The sequence below is a fragment of the Erythrolamprus reginae genome, chromosome 6 (assembly GCF_031021105.1).
Source record: "Erythrolamprus reginae isolate rEryReg1 chromosome 6, rEryReg1.hap1, whole genome shotgun sequence".
Classification (NCBI taxonomy): domain Eukaryota; kingdom Metazoa; phylum Chordata; class Lepidosauria; order Squamata; family Dipsadidae; genus Erythrolamprus; species Erythrolamprus reginae.
The window spans coordinates 45,776,090-45,796,317 of record NC_091955.1 but is presented as its reverse complement, the minus strand read 5'-3'; the positions used below and the strand labels follow the sequence as shown (position 1 = coordinate 45,796,317).

The 20,228-nt window shown below is 45.3% G+C and overlaps 1 protein-coding gene across 2 annotated transcripts in view; it reads right to left on the bottom strand.

Annotated features, from left to right (window-relative positions):
• Positions 1 to 2,927: 2,927 nt before the first annotated feature.
• The window catches only part of FRS2 (fibroblast growth factor receptor substrate 2), a 61,679-nt gene continuing 44,378 nt past the window's right edge, over positions 2,928 to 20,228 (bottom strand). For both annotated transcript variants that reach the window (XM_070755690.1, XM_070755691.1), the window contains 3 exons: positions 16,411 to 16,569; positions 5,996 to 6,159; positions 2,928 to 4,504 (listed from right to left, as the gene is read on the bottom strand). In XM_070755690.1, the coding sequence (XP_070611791.1) occupies positions 3,515 to 4,504; positions 5,996 to 6,159; positions 16,411 to 16,569 (1,313 nt within the window). In that variant the 3' untranslated portion in view covers positions 2,928 to 3,514. The remainder of the gene's footprint in view (positions 4,505 to 5,995; positions 6,160 to 16,410; positions 16,570 to 20,228) is intronic.

The window sequence follows — 20,228 nt, the reverse complement described above, 5'->3', positions numbered from 1 at the left end:
CACGGCACTCAAATATTGCTGAGAACTCCCCAGATAAACCTGATTGGCCACATAGAAATTGCCCTTTGGTCTTATTGAATACTGTTCTTACATTTCCAAAGGTTTCATTGCTGTTATCTGAACTCACACAGATGCATGTATTTTAGATGTAACATTCTAAATTACTAAGTGTTAGCAATGTTGCTATTGTTCCAGATCTGGAATGTTAAATACTTTTCAAAATAAATAATTATTGATTGAAGAATTTTGTCCTTTTTGAAGGGTTGTGACACCACCTAAAAGTTCCTAATCTGATAGAATTAATACTTTCATTTTTAAATGTATTATTAGCATGTGAGATAAATGTAATTTGAGAATAACTGTTTTACAAAAAACCTAGGGGCTTTTAGTCCTCTTTAGTCAGAAACAGATTCCTAGAATCAACAGGTATTAAATCCTAGTTAAGTGTCCATAGGACAGTATTTTGTATAGAAAATAGTACATCATTATGTTTAGCTATCCAAATATACTTCCACTGCTACATAATATGAATATTTACTTTCAGAGCTTCGTTTGAAAATATGAATTCCTTTAATTCCTCTGCATGATTATACTAAGGTCTACATATTGTTTTAAATTCAAATAATAAAATCTCACTTTATTACTATATTAATCATTCCAATGATTTCCCATTTTCTTAACCGTTGAAAAAATCAGTACCTTATGGTACAAATGTATGGATGTCTATTGAGAAGTACTGTAAGTGAAAACAGACTTCAATAGACAAAATGTATTATGCGATAACACTGGCCAGATTTGAATTAACGTTGGAATAAAAATTTTTAAATTTTATAAATATATGAAACAGTATCATGTGTTGATCTATATATTTCATGCTTTTTAAATCCAATGAGGAAATAAGTTTCCTCTATATTGCAGTTTTCTCATAATGTCTGACTTTGTTTTGTTTCCCTTAGGAAACCATACTAGCTAATCCACTTTTTTTCTACATTCTCAAAATGCATTAGACTGGTAACCTCTCTTCAGATAGTCCTTCACTTACAACCAGTTACCAGTCATTTAGCAACTGTTCAGAGTTACGATGGCTTCTGGGTGCTTTAATGACTCATAAAGCATTTCTGGCCATCATAAAATTTGCTCCCCCAGTTCACATTTAAAACTGCTTGCAGTCTCCTAACTCCTACTGGTTTTCAGCAAAAAATGTCCATTTGGAAAAGTGGATTTGGACTTATGACTGTGTGATTTGCTTAACAACTGCAGGAGTTGGACTTATGACCATTTGATTTGTTTAACAACTACTAAATCAGGTCTGGTCACATAGTGCCTTGATTTAGAATCAAAATTCCAGTACCAATTGTTGTTGTAAATTAAACGCTACCTATATAAAGTTTACAGCTGCTTATAAAAGGTTTTACTTTTTTGAATTGTAGATAGAAACTGTTTCATACTGTTATAAACTTTGCACAGCACTGTATACGTAGAGATTTCTAATTGAGAATTTGGCAGAATCAAAAATAGATTGAAAGGTAAAAAAATCAGGAATGGCAAATGTATAGGAAGTATGACTATTAATTTAAGAGACTACCTATACATTCAGTAGGCATTCCATTTTAATCTTTAGTAAAGCTGACTTAAGATGATCATCTGATATCAATAACTTTATAGAAAAGAGTAGCTTATAACAGAACTGAAAGGATTTTTGCTTGTAGATAACAGGGCCACCAACTGTCATTATTCATAGAACTAAGCAAATGTTATTGGCTTTTATAAGTAAGTCATACAATGTATTAAATCCATCATTCTAACTTTGATACTTTGGTTTGCATTTCCTTTTTTCTGGGTTAAACTAAATATGAAAACATATTACATCTTGCTTCTGTAAAAATAACAATGTTCTGAAATGAACATAATGCATCTTTAAATTTGTGAAAGTCAGCTTTCTCTTAATTGACATTATTACAAATGGGCCTTTCCAATACATATGAAAAACACTGAAGAAGAAAATATGCCGAACACAAATTACATACAAAGTTAAGCAACTGATACAATTTAAAAGAGGGAGTTAAAAGAAGATAAAGTAAAAGGTAAAAAGAACCCACTGTAGATACATGACTGAATTATATTAAAAATATTTAGAGTGTGAGTATCTGTATAAAAGTATAAAAAGGAGCTATCTAAAGCAAGACATTTTTTTTTGATGGAAGAAACCTGAATGGGAAAAAAATAATGCTGTATCTCATATAATAATATTGGCAGGTGAAATCTAAACTCAAATTGTTATAGTTAAAAAAATAACTAACACAGAAGTCAAAAACTAAAGAGACCTGTGCATTAGTGGTACTTTTGAATGCATTAGGAGGAGACTTGATTTTTTACTTGTTTGTATCCTGTCAGAGTGCATGGAATAGTTGTTCCAGGAGGCCTTCATAGGTTTCTGAAGGTCTCAAAAGCAATTTTAGAGAAAGTAATAGAATTACACATAGAAAAAGGTTCTAGAAAAGTTGCGCTGTAGGTAAATGCAATATCATCCTTTATGTCCTCTATATACAGTTTATAGCCCTTAGCCCATAAAGCATAATACTTCTTTAACAATATCCATCTTCACTTGGCAAAAGGTTTGAAACTATTTAGGTGCATATCATTATTCTTGCTAAATGATGTACCTTCTTCATATTATCTGTTATTAACTTGAGGAAAAAAATTCTAGAACTGAAACACAAACTTTTTAAATAAAATTGTACCAGAGAATGTTTTAAATTATTAGTTGTTGGACTTATGATTAGTGAATTTAAAGTGCATCTAAAGATCATGGATAATTTTAAACCAATATTCCATGAGCTACATGTCAACTGAATGAAATCTTAATGAACATGAAAATTTCATCCGTTTTTTCCTCTCTCCCAAATCAGCCACTAAACAGCATTCTCCTCAGTATAAAATAGGCTTTATTAGATTTAATTAAAAAATTTACTATAGAAAGCTGCTCCTATTAGGAAACGTTTGGAGGGTAACAGCTGCCTGTCAGTCCTTTCTCATAAACCCAGCACTCTGAAAGAAAACCGTACCATGATTTGACAATTGAAGTTGACTAAAATCTTTCTCATTTATACCACACATGAATTCAACTGGAATCTGTGAGCCTATTAATATACTATGAGAAATTTTACTGATTTGCAAATAATGCAAGTTTCAGGCAGCATAGGAGTGTCATAATGCCTTGACAGTGATTTTAGGCACATGGCCAATTTGTTATAATTGGCTACTAAAACTTTCAGACAATAAAATAGGCACTATAAAAATGGCAAAAATATTTAAAAGCTGTTTCTATAATTATAAAGTGATAATGTTATTTAATACTTTTTCTACCTTAAATTCCCTTTAAGCAAGCAAATGAAGTATTCAGAAAAATCTATTAATCTATGAAAGGTGATAGCATTCAAAAATAAAACAGCACTCATCCAATTAAAATAATTCTTCACAAAGGTGCAAATGATTTCACTACTGCTTTCCAGGCTCACATAGGCAGGTCAGTACTGTTATGTCTAGTCTTTCTAGAAGTACCGTCGTCTCGTGGCAGTGCTTTCTGCAAATTTGACATAGCAGCAGTTCTTTCAATATCTATCACAGCATATAGCTCAGTGCGCCTGGTTGGTGTTGGGGGAAGTGGAGTAGTAGGAGTTTTGGGAGTCTGTGGGTTATCAGAGTCACTGCCACCTTCCAAATCAACTTGTATATAATTGAGTTGCCTGTGTTCTGAACTTGGTCGCCTAATATCAAAATTGAAGACCGTTGGGGTACAGTCTCGACGTCTTGCATATTCGACTTTGTGAGCACTTGGTGGTACTGTTACATTCTCTGTATTGACATAATTATGCATGGGATCTAAGTTATTATGATAGCCATTCAAAGAGGGAGTCTTTGGTCCTAAACTGTCATCCTCCTCTTTACTTAGTTTATGTGTTTCCCAAACTGGAGGCAAAGAAGGAAGATTTTCATAATTTAACAGTGCAGTTCTCCTTTGAGCTGAATTATTGATGTTTTGTGTATCAGAAGTACTAGATGACACTAGACGACCTCTCCTGTGCCCTGGAGCATTAGGGATAGATAATCTATTTACATTTTCGTACGTTAGTTTATTACCAGAAGAAACTTCTTTACGTTCATCACTGTCATATCCAGTATCCCATTCATTGTTACTATTTCCAGTAGCATGAGTACTGCTACCACTTGTTTCAGTATTGTTCCCACTAATTTGAGTACTGTTCCCACTTGATTCCAGTTTTTCCTTCTCCATTAACTGTCGCTGGACAGGAGTTGGGCCCAAAACAAATTTGACTCCTTGAGGTTCCAGTACAACCTGGGCATCCCTGTCATCAGAGCAAGTCTCTTCTTCTCTTGCCTTGTTTGTTTCTGCACTGGGAATCTTTTGTTCCACAGGTGTGCGTGCACTCGGTTTGTTTTTTCTTTCTTCCTGTACACCCGTTGTATTTACATATGTATGGACCTGCAAAAGATAAAATCCAATGTCAATCTTATACATTGCCATAATCTTTTTAGACTCTTTGGTCACATAATTTATTATATCCAACAATAATACAGTGATCTCTCGGTTAGCGCGGGGGTTATGTTCCAAGACCTCCCGCGCTAACCGATTTCCGCGTTATATTGGATGCGGAAGTAAAACCACCATCTGCGCATGTGCGCCATTTTTTTCATGGCCGCACATGCGCAGATGGTGGAGTTTGCGTGTGGGCGGCGGGGAAGACCAAGGGAAGATTCCTTCAGCCGCCCAACAGCTGATCTGCTCCGCAGCGCGGAAGCAGCGAGGAGCCGAAGATGGGGTAAAGGCAAAGGGGAAACCCCATCTTCGGCTCCTCGCTGCTGCCGCGCTGCGGAGCGGATCAGGTGTTGGGCGGCTGAAGGAACCTTCCCTTGGTCTTCCCGCCAGATCACTTGCCGCTTGCCGCTTGCCAGTCCACACACGCCCCCCTGGATGAGCGGCCCCGCATGGCCCCAGCGCCGGACTCCGTTGCCGAACGGCGAAACCGGAAGGGGCGAGGTGGGGGAGAACGGGAGGCTCAGCATTCCGGCAGTCGCAGCGCTGGCTGTCAACTTTTCTTTTTAGCACTGGGGAGGCAAGTCAGCTCCTGCCCAGTTTTAAAAAGAAAAGTTGACAGCCAGCGATTGTTCCGCTGCCGCCAGCATGGAGCCCACGGGGGATTCGCCTTCCTCCCACCCGCAGCCGAGACTGATCGTGGGCTCCTTCGCAACCTCGGAGAGCTTCCAGGGCATGAAAGCTCACGAAAACCAGGAAGCTCTCCAAGGTTGCGAAGGAGCCCACGATCAGTCGGCTGCCGGCGGGAGGAAGGCGAATCCCCCGTGGGCTCCATGCTGGCGGCAGCGGAACAATCGCTGGCTGTCAACTTTTCTTTTTAAAACTGGGCAGGAGCTGACTTGCCTCCCCAGTGCTAAAAAGAAAAGTTGACAGCCAGCGCTGCGACTGCCGGAATGCTGAGCCTCCCGTTCTCCCCCACCTCGCCCCTTCCGGTTTCGCCGTTCGGCAACGGAGTCCGGCGCTGGGGCCATGCGGGGCCGCTCATCCAGGGGGGCGTGTGTGAATGCCACGGGGCTGGGCTCGGCTCCCCCCTCGGCTCCCCCCCTTACCAGCCCCGCCGCGGAAGGCTCCATTCTGTTCCCTGCCAGCCCGATTGAGCGGCCGGCGGTCTCCATTCAGACTTATTTTTTATTTTTTAATATTTTATTTTTTTAATTAATATTTTTTGAAAAACCGCGTTGCAGCGTTTCGCGCTAATCGAGAACGCGCAAATCGAGGGACCACTGTATATAATAATGTAGACACCCACTAAATATGAAACTGGATTCAGTGTACATCCATCATTTACAGGGCATATTTTAGCAGTACTAGTATAAATATATAATAATGACTAGTTACAATAAAATTAGAATATGGAAAAGAAAATTCAGAATAACGTACTTGTTCCTCTGCTACAAGTAAGGGGTGTGTGGACTCTTCACCTACTGAAGGAAGACGTGCACTTCCTACAGAAGGGTGTCTGCTGGAAGGATGTGATGAAGCATCTCCATAGGAGGGATACCTTGGGTACCCATTAGGTAAATTCTGCCCACTCAATCCAGGCGCTGGTTAAAAACAAAATCCAATTTATTTATTTATTTATTACTTATTAACCAGATTTATATTCCAACCCTCTCTGAGGATCCGGGGTAGCTTACAACATATAAGGAAACAATATACATCCTAAATCCAATTAATTTAAGTTAATAATATAAAAAACCTCAAAACCAATTTAAAAACTCTCATATACATTCAGTCAACAAGTTCAGAATACATTTGTCGGCCATGGGGTAGTGTCTAATAACCCGAAGCCTGGAGGCATAAATGAGTCTTCAGACTCTTACAAAAGACGAGGAGGGTGGGGGCAGTGTGAATCTCCAAGGGGAGCTGATTCCAGAGGGCGCCCCCCCCCCCCTCAGAGAAGGCTCTTCCCCTAGGCTCCACCAAATGATATTGTCTAGTTGAAGGGATCTAGAGAAGGCCAATTCTGTGGGACCTCACCGGTCGCTGAGACTAATGTGGCAGAAGGCGGTCCTGCAAGTATTCTGGTCTGATGCCATGTAGGGCTTTATAGGTCATAACCAACACTTTGAATTGTGTCCGGAAACCAATTGGCAGCCAGTGCAGACCGCGGAATGTTGAAGAAAACATGAGCTTGCCTGCATTCTGCACAATTCGCAGTTTCTGAACACTCTTCAAAGGTAGCCCCATGTAGAGAGCATTGCAGTAGTCAAACATCGAGGTGATAAGGGCATGAGTGACCATGAGCAAAGATTCCCTGTCCAAATAGGGCCACAACTGTTGCATCAGGTGAACCTGAGCAAATGGCCCCCTCACTATAGCTGATAGATCCAAGGTCAACTATGGATTGAGGAGGACGCCCAAGTTGTGGACCCTCTCTGAGGGGGTCAGGTGTCCCCCCACTAGGGTGATGGGTGTGTCCTTGGGAGGCAGAACACACAGCCACTTCGTCATGCCGGGGTTGAGCTTGAGCCTGTTAGCTCCCATCCAGACCCTAAAAGCCTCCAGACATTGGCACATTATTTCCTCTGCTTCACTGAATGGACACAGAGTAGAAATGTATAGCTGAGTGTCGTCAGCATACTGATGGTAACTCACCCCATGCCCTCGGATGATTTCACCCAGCGGTTTCATGTAGATATTGAACAGCAGGAGGGAGAGAACCGACCCCTGAGGAACCCCACAAGGGAGGGACCTAGGAGTCGACCTCTGACCCCCTGCTTACACCAACTGTGACTGACCAGAGAGGTAGGAGAACTACCGTAAAATGGTGCCTCCCACTCCTAACCCCTCCAGCCAGCGCAGAATGATACCATGGTTGATGGTATCGAAAGCCACTGAGAGGTCAAGGAGCACCAGGATAGAGGATAAACCCCTATTCCAGGCTTGCCAGAGATCTTCCATCAGTGTGACCAAAGCAGTTTCCATGCTGTAGCCAGGCCTGAACCCTGACTGTTGAGGGCCTAGACAAGCAGCTTTATCCAAGGACCTTTAGAGCTGGAGCGACACCACCGTTTCAACAACCTTCCCAAATAAGGGGAAGGGTGAAGACAGGTCAATAGTTGTTAAATACAGCTGGATCCAAGGAAGGCATCTTGAGGAGGGGGAAGCACAATTGCCTCCTTGTAGGGATCTGGAAAGGACCCCACCCTCAACGAAGCATTGACAATCTCCTGGATCCAGCTCCATGTCACCTCCCTGATCGCTGAAAGCAGCCAGGAGGGACACGGGTCCAACAAGCAGCTCCCATGGCCTTGTCTACTTCATCAGGTATTACCAGATCAAACTCCCCACTCACAACAGGACTAAGATGAGCCCCTGTCACCTCAACTGATTCATTGTCAGTCAACACTGAATTCCAATTGGAGTCAAGGTCTGCCCGGATCTGATCGATTTTATCTGTGAAAAGGCTCATAAACACACACACACCAATTAAGGAGGTAGTGAATCATCCTAAAACAGGGCGGCTGGGCGGGATTCCACAGATGCAATCAGGGCGACATGATACGCGCATCTTGTCACCCTGAGCACTACTTGGTAAGTCTTAACATAAGCACTTGCCAGTGTTCGGTCAGACTTGGATTTACTTTTCCTCCAACATGTCTCTGCATGTCTCTTCTGGTGTTTCATCCCCCGGAGGTCCTCAATAAATGAAGGAGATCTCCAGGGTCTACTGCCACAGAGAGGTCACAACAGTGCAATTCAGTCTAGAGCTCCTGCCACCACTGTACTCCAAGCACCAGAAAGGGACTCTGACGAACTGTCTACAAGTGAGTCCGGTAAAACCCCAAGCGCCTTCTGAAACCCTGCGGGACCATCAGGCGCATGGGGCGGAACCACATAGTTCAGGGGGTAGGCCAAGTTGGCTCTTGTATGATTTGTGGACTTCAACTCCCAGAATTCCTGAGCCAATCATGCTAGCTCAGGAATTCTGGGAGTTGAAGTCCAAATGTCATAGAAGAGCCAACTTTGCCTACCCCTGAACTAGTCGGTTCCACCTCCCATTTATTACATTGATACTATTAACATTATTCCTTCAGAACTTATATATTAATAAATACTAATTCAATACAAGTTAGGTTGTAACAACTGCAATAAATACTAATTCAATAAGTTGTAACTACTTGTCCAGAGAGTAGCCAGTAGTAGTAGTCTCAAAAATGGCAACAAAGAGTTTAACAGAATTTAACTATTAGCATTTTATCTTAAGGAAAGCAAAATTCATACTTTATGTTCAGGACCAGGGCCCATATACAGTATATTAAAAAGGCCCTAGAGGAAGAGACCACATATATTAAAAACCAGATACATGTCTAGAAGCATGGTCTGGCTAAAGGACAGTAAATAAAAACAAAAACAAATGCAATTCTGTAGTTTGGCATACTCTGCATCAGATTTTACTCATTAAAATTTATAACCCCCATCATTCTCAAGACTTGGAACAATTATTTATTGTTTTTTAATCAGTAACAAAATTGAGAAAAAAAGAGCAAAAAAACAAAGACAATAATGGGGGATATATAGCATATTTTTTGGACTATAAGATGCACCAGACATAAGACACACCTAAATTTACAGGAGGAAAACAAGAAAAAAAATAGTTTTTATGCAGGCCTCACATCGCCTTACAGCCATAGCTGCCTACTGCATTTGGGCAAGAACGCCATTTTGGTTTTAACAGCTGTTTAGATTGGTGTTGAACACCTGCCATTTTGTTTCTGCCTTTTTTGCACAAACACCATTTTGTTTTGGGTGTGGCTTCCATTTTGTTCCAAAAATTTTCTGAACGGACTCATCCGTGGTGACAGGATTAATGGCAGGTGCCCTATTGTGAGTAATTCATTTTTGCAGATCCCTTTACCCACTGGTTACCCACTGTGTTCTCCCCTCTGGGCAGCCAGTTTCTCACTTGGGACTCCGGGACTCTGCACTGGGTTTGAGGCTCATCCTTGGTCACCTCACAGTGCAATTACTGGCGGCCTTCTTCTAATTTGACAAGTCTAGTCCGCACTATCCAACCCTTAAGGCCCAGGCGATTGTACCAATACTATGGGAGGAGGAGGTCCCTAGCGCTGCCATACTCCTGGCTCCACCAAGGCAGGAGCAGCGGTTTTTTGCATAAGCCTGCCTTCTTCTGTGATATTATCAGAATTTCAACAGATTTGACTCCATCTGCCCTGCTGAGATTTTTTTTGCACTGGCACAGCCTTTGTTTCCTGATCCAAACTATCTACTATGGGGGTCAAGTTTTATCTGATACCTTCTGCCACGATAGTCACTTGGCTCCCATTAATTTAAGTTTATTTTTACTTTTAGGATAGACAAAGAAGTTGCTTCTTCTTCCAAACATAGAAGGTCTTCGTGTACACCACTCCCCTTCTGACAGAGAGCCCAGAACTATGATTCAGCCCAGGCTTGCCAGTCTCTTGGGCACAGAGAAAATTAAAACGACGGGTCCAGGACCTTCAAGGGTGTCTAAGGCGGATTTGAAGGTGGCCCCTAAATGCCAAAGAGCATTAGAAAAGGAGTCTGCAAGGGCAGAGGAGGCCTTAGAGCAGTGATGGCGAACCTGTGGATCAGTGGAATTCTCCTGCCAGCACTCAGTGGCCTAACACTATGGAAAACACATATTTTTCTGTGGAACCCAACCTGTTCCAGTTGATCCAGTTGCCAAAAATGGAGCACCGGTGACCTCTTTGCCTCCAGATGCAGATGACAATTTGAAAGCCGATTAGAGACAGGAGGAGATGGCTCTGCGCCTGGCTCATCAGGCCGATTCTTGGGCTATTCAGGTTGCTACTATGGCATCTTTTTTTACCAGGGTGTTGTTGAGGTGGCTCCGCCAGCTGCAGTACTTCTGGAGGCCAGGAAAGGCAAAAATGTGATGCATGGAGGGCTTGGGAGCCTCAAAACAAGCCCATTTTTAGCAAAAATGGTATGTGCAGAGTACTGCACAGTGCTTCTGGGGGGCAGAGAGAGCAAAAATGTGAGGCGCGGAGGGTTCAGGAGGCCAAAAACACCCGTATTCGGTCTATAAGACACACCTAAATTTTCACCCACTTTTTTGGGAGGAAAGGTGCATCTTATACTCCAAAAAATGCGATACATTGTCAAAGAGAAGAAAAAACACTTTAAAATACTTTAACAAAAAAGTGAAAAAAATAACAAAGGAAGCATAGTATGATAGCAGTATATATACATACTGTACATATGTGTGTATATTTATTTAATGTAAATATTATTCAAGTACAGTGGTACCTCAAGATACGAACCCCTCGTCTTACGAACAACCCGAGATACGAACCCGGGGTTCTTAAAATTTTCGCCTCTTCTTACGAACTTTTTTCATGTTACGAACCCCAAAACCGAACTTCCGGGTTCGGCGTTCGCCCGGCTGTCACCTTTTAAAACAGCCGGGGGGCTTCACAGCAGCCTCCCGAAGCCGAACCCGGATGTTCGGGTTTGGCGTTCGGCTTCGGGAGGCTTCTGGGAAGCCCCCCGGCTGTTTTAAAAGGTGACAGCCGGGCGGCGGGGCTTCTCGGCGGCGGTGGCAGGTTGGTAAGACGGAAAACGTTCGGGTTCGGGAGCCCACTTTGGGTTTTTGTCTGGGAGGGAGGGCAGGAGGTCCGGCGCTGGGGGAGGGAGTCAGGAAGGTCCTCCTGCTCCCCCCCCAGCGAAAAACCACAAAGACGGTCTGCCGCCGCATGACAGGCAGGGCGGAGCAGCCTGGAGCAAAGGGAGTCTGAAACCGCCGGCGGCTTCAGCTTCCCATTGCTCCGCGGGCGGCGGCAGACCGCCTTTGTATTTTTGGCTGGGGGGGGGAGCAGGAGGCGCAGGATCGGGCCGGCGGCGGGCGTGAGGCGAGGCAGCAGGTCTGCATCCTGGGCGGGCGGGCGGCGGGCGAGGAGGCGCGGCCAAGCGAGACGGGGAGGGCAGCGAGACGGGGCGGGCAGCGACTGGGGGCGGCGGCGGGGGCGGCGATGCTGTGTCTGACTCGGGGCTGGTGGCGCCCGACGCAGCGGGCAACATTGTCGGCTGCTCCGGGCCGCTCCCGGAAGCGGCCATGGGAGGGCGAGCTGCCTCAGGGAGGAGGAGGATCGGGCGGGACCAGGTGGGGGCTGGAATTTCTCCGCTGGGAAGAAGCGGCGATGGATCCTCCGTCTACCTCTGTCGGCTGCCCCGGGCCACGGGGGCGAGGATGAAAGGGCGGAAGGCGTGCTCGGCTCTGCCGCTCCAGCCCCTTTCGATCGGCGCGGGAGGCAGGAGAGGACCGGGCGACCGGAAAAGCAGCGCCCCTCGCCCCTGTGGCCCGGAGCAGCCGACAGAGGTAGACGGATGATCCATCGCCACTTCTTCCCAGCGGAGAAATTCCAGCCCCCTCCTGGTCCCGCCCGATCCTCCTCCCTGAGGCAGCTCGCCCTCCCATGGCCGCTTCCTCCACCCTCCATCGCAAGCCCTCGCCACCGCAGCCAACGCGCGCTGCGATCTTCAAGCCCGGCTCCCGGGCCAAGCGGCTGCCGTCCGTCACTGAGCCTGGCTCGCCCGGAAGATCGTAGGGCGCGTTGGCTGCACCGGCGAGGGAAGCCAAGCCAGCAGCAACGTCGCCGCCGCCGCAGCCAACGCGCGCTATGATCTTCCGGGCGAGCCAGGCTCAGTGACGGAAGGCAGCCGCTTGGCCTGGGATGCTGGGCCGAAAGGAGCCGGGCTTGATCTGCTGAGCCTGGCCGGCTTGGCTTCCCTCGCCGGTGCAGGCAACACGCGCTGCCATCTTCCGGGCGAGCCAGGCTCAGTGACGGAAGGCAGCCGCTTGGCCCGGGATGCTGGGCCGAAAGGAGCCGGGCTTGAGCCGCTGAGCCTGGCTGGCCTGGAAGATGGCAGCGCGTGGTGCCTGCGCCGGCGAGGGAAGCCAAGCCGGCCAGGCTCAGCGGATCAAGCCCGGCTCCTTTCGGCCCAGCATCCCGGGCCAAGCGGCTGCCTTCCGTCACTGAGCCTGGCTCGCCCGGAAGATTGTAGCGCACGTTGGCTGCGGCGGCGGCGACGTTGCTGCCGGCTTGGCTTCCCTCGCCGGCGCAGCCAACGTGTGCTACGATCTTCCGGGCGAGCCAGGCTCAGTGACGGAAGGCAGCCACTTGGCCCGGGATGCTGGGCCGAAAGGAGCCGGGCTTGATCCGCTGAGCTGATGTTCCCCGGTGCGTCGGGCGCCGCCAGCCCCGAGTCGGACGCACCCTCGCCGCTGCGCCCAGCCGCTGCCCGCCCCGTCCTAGCCGGAGCCTGAGCCGGTCGGTCGCGCCTCCTCGCCCGCCCGCCCAGGATGCAAACATGAAAAACGTGGAGGTTGGTGAAGAAAGGCCAGAACTTTCAGCTTCTGGGTGGATGGGAGGAGCTAAGCGGTGGGAGGAATCAATGCCGCTGGGCTGGTAACATCGCCCCAATGTAAAAAGCCGCTGGGCTGGCTTAGCTCTCCCTTTCCAGCCCGAGGCCGAAAGAAAAACACGGAGGCTGCAGGAGTCGGGATGTATGGAAGAGGTCCGTGGGAGAACTGGGGGGACCCCAACCCATGCCTGCTGCTTGCTCTCCCTGAAAGACCCCAGCCCACACCTTCGGGAGCTTCCCAGCCGGGTCCCTTCCACGGGGCAGTGGCCACGGCTCCCCCCAGTTCTCCCGCTGACCCTTTCCACACACGCACACCATCCCCACCCTCCGTGCCGCCGGTTGGCTGTCATCTTCTAAAGAAGCAAGAAGAGGAGGAGGAGCTGGGCGCCGGTGGTGGTGGAGGAAGGCCTTGCTTCTTTAGAAGATGACAGCCGGCCGGCGGCGCGGAGAATGTGGATCGGAGGCTGGGAGGGAGGCGGAATACAGGAGGAGGAGGAGGAGGGAGGCCAGGAGGGAGAGGGGGAAGGAGGGAGGGAGGAAATCAGAGAAGACGCACGTACAAACCGCCCGTGCGTTTCCCTCCCTTCCCTTCCAGTCATTGCAAGCCGGACAGTAACTGTTGACTTTTCCGTGAATCCACCCACGAGGCTCCCTCCGGGCAGCCTGCGCTGTCTCCCCCCGTCTCCCCCCCCTCCACCCACACCCGAACAAAATCCGAATGCCGGCGAAAATGAGGCAAAAGGGGTGAATTTTGGGCTTGCGCGGATTAATCGCTTTTCCATTGATTCCTATGGGAAACTTTGTTTCGTGTTACGAACTTTTCACCTTACGAACCTCCTCCTTTCACCAATTAAGTTCGTATCATGAGGTATTACTGTACATATATATTTCTAAAACATCTACAGTGATCCCCCGGTTATTGCGTCCCCGACCATTGCGAACAGGGTAATTTGCGATTTTTGAACCCGGAAGTCAGAACACCATCTGGGCATGCGTGCCTTTTTTTTCTATGGGCACGCATGTGTAGATGGGCCGGGCAATCAGCTGCTGGGCGGCTTCCCTGAGGAGTTTCCCCACCGCCCACGCAAACTCCTCGCTGCTGCAGCTTCGCTCGGGCCGCTTCCCAGCTGAGTACTCAGCTGGGAAGCGGCCCGAGCGAACGGCTTGTCCGCAGCCTGCCTGCCCGCGCGCCCGCGGCTCGCGCGCCCTTCTCCCACCCACGCCGTTCGCTCGGGCCGCTTCCCAACTGAGCTCTCAAGCCAAGCGCAGAAGTTCGCTTTTGGCGCTTGGCTTGAGAGCTCAGTTGGGAAGGCGCGCGGGTGTTTCAAAACGTCCCCACCGACATGGGGGGCTCGCTAGCATCCCCCCAAACCCGGGTTGGGGGTTCAGGGGGGTGCTAGCGAGCCCCCCATGTCAGCGGGGACGTTTTAAAACACCCGCGCGCCTTCCCAACTGAGCTCTCAAGCCAAGCGCAGAAGTTCGCTTTTGGTGCTTGGCTTGAGAGCTCAGTTGGGAAGGCGCGCGGGTGTTTTAAAACGTCCCCACCGACATGGGGGGCTCGCTAGCATCCCCCCAAACCCGGGTTGGGGGTTCGGGGGGGTGATAGCGAGCCCCCCATGTCAGCGGGGACGTTTTAAAACACCCGCGCGCCTTCCCAACTGAGCTCTCAAGCCAAGCGCAGAAGTTCGCTTTTGGCACTTGGCTTGAGAGCTCAGTTGGGAAGGCGCGCGGGTGTTTTAAAACGTCCCCACCGACATGGGGGGCTCGCTAGCATCCCCCCAAACCCGGGTTGGGGGTTCGGGGGGGTGCTAGCGAGCCCCCCATGTCAGCGGGGACGTTTTAAAACACCCGCGCGCCTTCCCAACTGAGCTCTCAAGCCAAGCGCAGAAGTTCGCTTTTGGCGCTTGGCTTGAGAGCTCAGTTGGGAAGGCGCGCGGGTGTTTTAAAACGTCCCCACCGACATGGGGGGCTCGCTAGCATCCCCCCAAACCCGGGTTGGGGGTTCGGGGGGGTGCTAGCGAGCCCCCCATGTCAGCGGGGACGTTTTAAAACACCCCCGCGCCTTCCCAACTGAGCTCTCAAGCCAAGCGCAGAAGTTCGCTTTTGGCGCTTGGCTTGAGAGCTCAGTTGGGAAGGCGCGCGGGTGTTTTAAAACGTCCCCACCGACATGGGGGGCTCGCTAGCATCCCCCCAAACCCGGGTTGGGGGTTCGGGGGGGTGCTAGCGAGCCCCCCATGTCAGCGGGGACGTTTTAAAACACCCGCGCGCCTTCCCAACTGAGCTCTCAAGCCAAGCGCAGAAGTTCGCTTTTGGCGCTTGGCTTGAGAGCTCAGTTGGGAAGGCGCGCGGGTGTTTTAAAATGTCCCCACCGACATGGGGGGCTCGCTAGCATCCCCCCAAACCCGGGTTGGGGGTTCGGGGGGGTGTTAGCGAGCCCCCCATGTCGGCGGGGACGTTTTAAAACACCCGCGCCGCCCCCAATCTTCGGCTCCTCGCTAGCGCTGCGGAAGTAAAAACACCATCTGCACATGCGCAGATGGTGTTTTTACTTCCGCAGCGCTACTTCGCGAAAACCCGCTCGTTGCGGGGGGTCCTGGAACGGAACCCTCGCAACGAGCGGGGGATCACTGTATATGACAATAATTTTAGTCTATTATATTCTCCATAAATGAGTCCTATATTTCATGATATTGGCTGTAGAAAGTCTACATGTATAGGTAATAGGCCTATAGGTAGTAAGTGAATCAGATCTTCAATCCATTGAATAAATGCAGCTATATGTTTATCTTTCTAATGCTGCAATATCAGTTTTGTAGCATAGTAATCGTACAAAGAATCCATTTATGTTATCTGGTTGTCAAATTCTACCCCTAGGTATATAGTTCAAAAGAACATTAACCTCTGAAAAAATAGCTTTTCTCACATAATCATACTTATATAATCCACTACTTTATCCCCAAACGTGGCAAGTATATGGCACTGTAGAAACATTCTCTCCTCCAAGCATATGTATTAGCAATCATGTACAAATCCCAGGCCAAAGTCCCATTCTGAAATCTTTCCAAGAGATCACCTCAGTACAACCAGAGGGCCAATATCTAGTGAGTTTGAATACTAGGCCTCTCCAAACCAAATTCTGTCCTGACTCTACAATAAATTGTCATAGGTCATTCCAAATCTATCTCTGCCAACAACCTCCCTCCATCAGAAACTTTCAATAATAGTGGCTAACATTAATTCTTATCAGATGTCAACTTATCAGATGTCCACTAATTAATTTACATTTCCTTTAAAATATTAACTGTCACATGGGGTGAACATTATGTGTAATAATGATCAATGGTAGCATTCAAAGTAAAAAACATGGCAACCTTAACAAATTATGTAAGCCTTGTCAATGAATCATTCATACATCAACTTACTGGTAGGTGTGAGAGGTGTTCTTGGAACCTCAATCTCTGTTTGGTGTAGACTCCTTTCTACAACTGGTTCTTCTACTACATTTATACTATTGTTCTGCATGATTTCTTGCAGCATATTAAACAGTTCCTCTGCACGAGCACACTTGAAGGCAAATATCCCTGCAAAAACATATATTAGACATCATAATAATATTTGTATGCATAATCAGTTTTTCACTTAACTGTTAATGAAAGATATTTATTTTTTAACCATTCCAAAGGAAAGTTTTTGATATCTTTATCAGAAAACTAGTTGCGAGACCATAGCTATCAACCAAAAACTTTGAAATACACTTGTAGCCTAATGTGTCTAGCCCAGGACACGAATATCATCAGTCCTCGGAGAGGGGTGGCATAGAAATCAATCAAACAAACAAAGAAAGAAATACACACACACACACACACAAACAAACAAACATAAAAAACTATCTCAAGAACAAATGCCTCTTTGAAGAACATAGTTTCACAATTACTGTATTTTTCAGTGTATAAGACGCACCGATGTATAATACTCACCTAGATTTTAGAGCAGGAAAACAAGGAAAAAAGCATTCTGAACCAAATGGTGTAGTATTATATTGTTTAATAAAATACCAATGTAGCAGAATACTTTTTACAACCATGTATACTTTTAAAAACCATGTATACTTTTAAAAACCATGTACACTTTTTTACAAACTACAAACTTGACAGCTTCAACACTGTAGTGTGAGTTCGGCTTGGGGCGGCTAGCTTTCCACCAGGTTCTTGTCTTTTAGAGAGAATAACCAGCTTCTCTAGAGAAAGATATGTGTATCTCCCATCAATTGCAGTGTAATTCTGTCTTTCTTTCTGTCTTTACATTGCAATTGATGGGAGAGACACATTTCTTTCTCTAGAGAAGCTTGTTATTCACCCACCCCCTTCTCTCTCTCTCTCTTTAAAAGAAAAGAACCAGGTGGAAAGCTAGCCATCCCCATCTGAGCTCACACCCCAGCCGATACCTTCCTCAGAGCTTCCTTACATTGCAAATAGAGCAATGGAAAAAACACTGCAAAGATTTAAGGTTTGGAAAACATTCTTCTTTGCAGAGAGTAACAGTGAAAGAGCTGAAAGAAACTTACTCAGAGCAAGTTAAAGTAATGAAACAAACCCTGCAAAGACTTAGGGCGTGAAAATATTCTTCACAGAGACTAACAATGAAAGAACTTGGGTACATTAATAGCACCGGGTTAAGGCTTGAAAGAAATATCTGGAGCAAGTAAATGAAAAAAACCCCTACAAAGACAGGTTTTGGAATACATTCTTGGCAGAGATTAACAATGAACGAGCTTGCAAGGCTAGAAAGAAATATTTGGAGCAAATAGAGAATGAAAAAAAGATCAAAGGCAGGGTTTGGAATATATTCTTGGCAGAAATTAACGTTGAAAGAGCTTGCAAGTGTTAAGAGCTGGGAATATCATTAGCACCTGGTTAGAGCTAGAAAGAAACTTACTCAGAGTAAGTTAGAGTAATGAAACAAACCCTGCAAAGACTTAGGGCTTGGAAAACATTCTTCACAGAGAGAAACAATGAAAGAGGCTGCAAGGTAAGAGCTGGGAAGATCGTTAGCAGCTACTTAGGGGCTGGGGGGGAAAAGCTACAGTGTATAAGATCCACCCTAATTATCAGCCTATTTGGGGGAGGAAAAAAGTGTGTCTAATACACCCAAAAAATACAGTAATAAATTTCAAGTGTTCTGGTCAATTATAGTATCAAAATTAAATATTATACATAAAGAAGTATGGAGGATCCAACACCAGATACACAGTCCATATTCATGTCAAGCTTGAAGGAACAAAAGACAGATGTGAGTATAACAAATAAAATAAATCTGATTTGGTCTCAGAAACAAAGTAAGCAGTATCCAAAAAATTTCTCTAGAGTTATTCTACTTTTTCTTTCAGCAGCAATGAAATCCCACTTTATAGTTGCAGTGTTGTATTATTTTTTCAATGAAAGCATTAAGTTGACATTCTTATTGTATCTTTGCTATTGTTTTAGCAATTGTATCTTTGCTATTGCTAGCTTATCTAATATTTAATCATATATTTATTAAATATTTATCAAATATTTAATTAAATAATATTTAAAAATTATGTACAATTCTATTCAAGCCAATGTTAGTTTAGTTTATTTAGATTTGTATGCCGCCCTTCTCCGAAGACTCGGGGCTGCTAATAACAATGAAGAAAACAATGTAACAAATCTAATATTAAAAAGTAATCTAAAAAAACCCAATTTAAGAGACCAATCATACCAACAAGCATACCATGTATAAATTCTATAAGCCTAGGGGGAAGGGAGAAAAAATTTTCAATTCCCCCATGCCTGATGATAGAGGTGGGTTTTAAGGAGCTTGCGAAAGGCAAGGAGGGTGGGGGCAACTCTGATATCTGGGGGGAGCTGGTTCCAGAGGGTCGGGACTGCCACAGAGAAGGCTCTTCTCCTGGGTCCCGCCAAATGACATTGTTTAGTCAACGGGATCCGGAGAAGGCCAACTCTGTGGGACCTAACCGGTCGCTGGGATTCGTGCGGCAGAAGGCGGTCCCGGAGATATTTTGATAAATCATAAATGCTAAATTTCAATTCAATAACTACCTTCCTTTAAATAGTAATCTATTGACCTAGTGTCATGCAAACTTCCTAAGAGTATGTGGACCTTATACACTACTGTCTGGGATGATTCTATCTTTAAAGAAAATTATCTAGTCTAAGCCTGCCTCCGGGAAAATAGGTTTATAAAATGGAAATGTATTCAGGACTTTTTCTTACAGAGCAATTTTAATAAATGTGTTTCTAAATAATAATAAGACTTTGGAAATGCTCCCATGGTATACCAACTGAAGTTGACATCATGAAAGCTGTGATGCATAACCCATACTTTCAATACTAAGTGAAGGCTAGTATTTTAAGATAAAACTATTTTTACAGAGTTACTTGCTACTGAAACATACAACTCATACAAACAGGGAAATAATATTATACAACACTTTGGAGATAAATAAATAATTTGGATAATTTGACAATAAATCATAAAGATTTATACTACATTTTTATATTTCATTTAATCATACCTCCTGAACAAAAAGCTAAAATGTTGATAAATAAATGGCAACATGTTTGTATATTCTCAAATATAAGGCAATAATTGCATCCTGAAAATATGGTTACATAATTGCATTTATATAAGTTTAGTTTTAAAAATCCAATAAAATATTTAAGTTTTGAGAATATAAACATGCTTACAATTTATGCCACTTATCTACAGATAAGTGATTTATTCAAAGCCATTATGAGAGTTCAATGACTCACAAACCTCACTTTTCTGATTTTGACCTTAAGCAGTTGGTATTTAGAAGCACATTAAAGCATCAACTTTTCCCAATATTTTATCTCTGTGTTGTCCATCTCTAAATTAAAATATTTCTTCATAGGAAAATTTCTATTGTATCATTCTGTCTTTTCTCCTAATTTGCTTATGTGACTACAGATTTTGGCTATTGTATTTTTTAAAAGAAAATTCAATACACTCTATGTCACGGTCAAGGTTCCGACTAATGAACCCAAGCGAATCAAACCTGGCAGCAACCATTTTTCTGTTCCTCAGTTGCCACTCTAGTTGAAACATGTATTTTTTCTGCTGTTATTGAACACTCAATTGATGATGTACAGGTCAATGAAGCATGACTCTAAAACTGCTTTCTTGATCAGCAAATACCAATTAGATTAATACCGTCTAATGTCAATAACAACCTTCC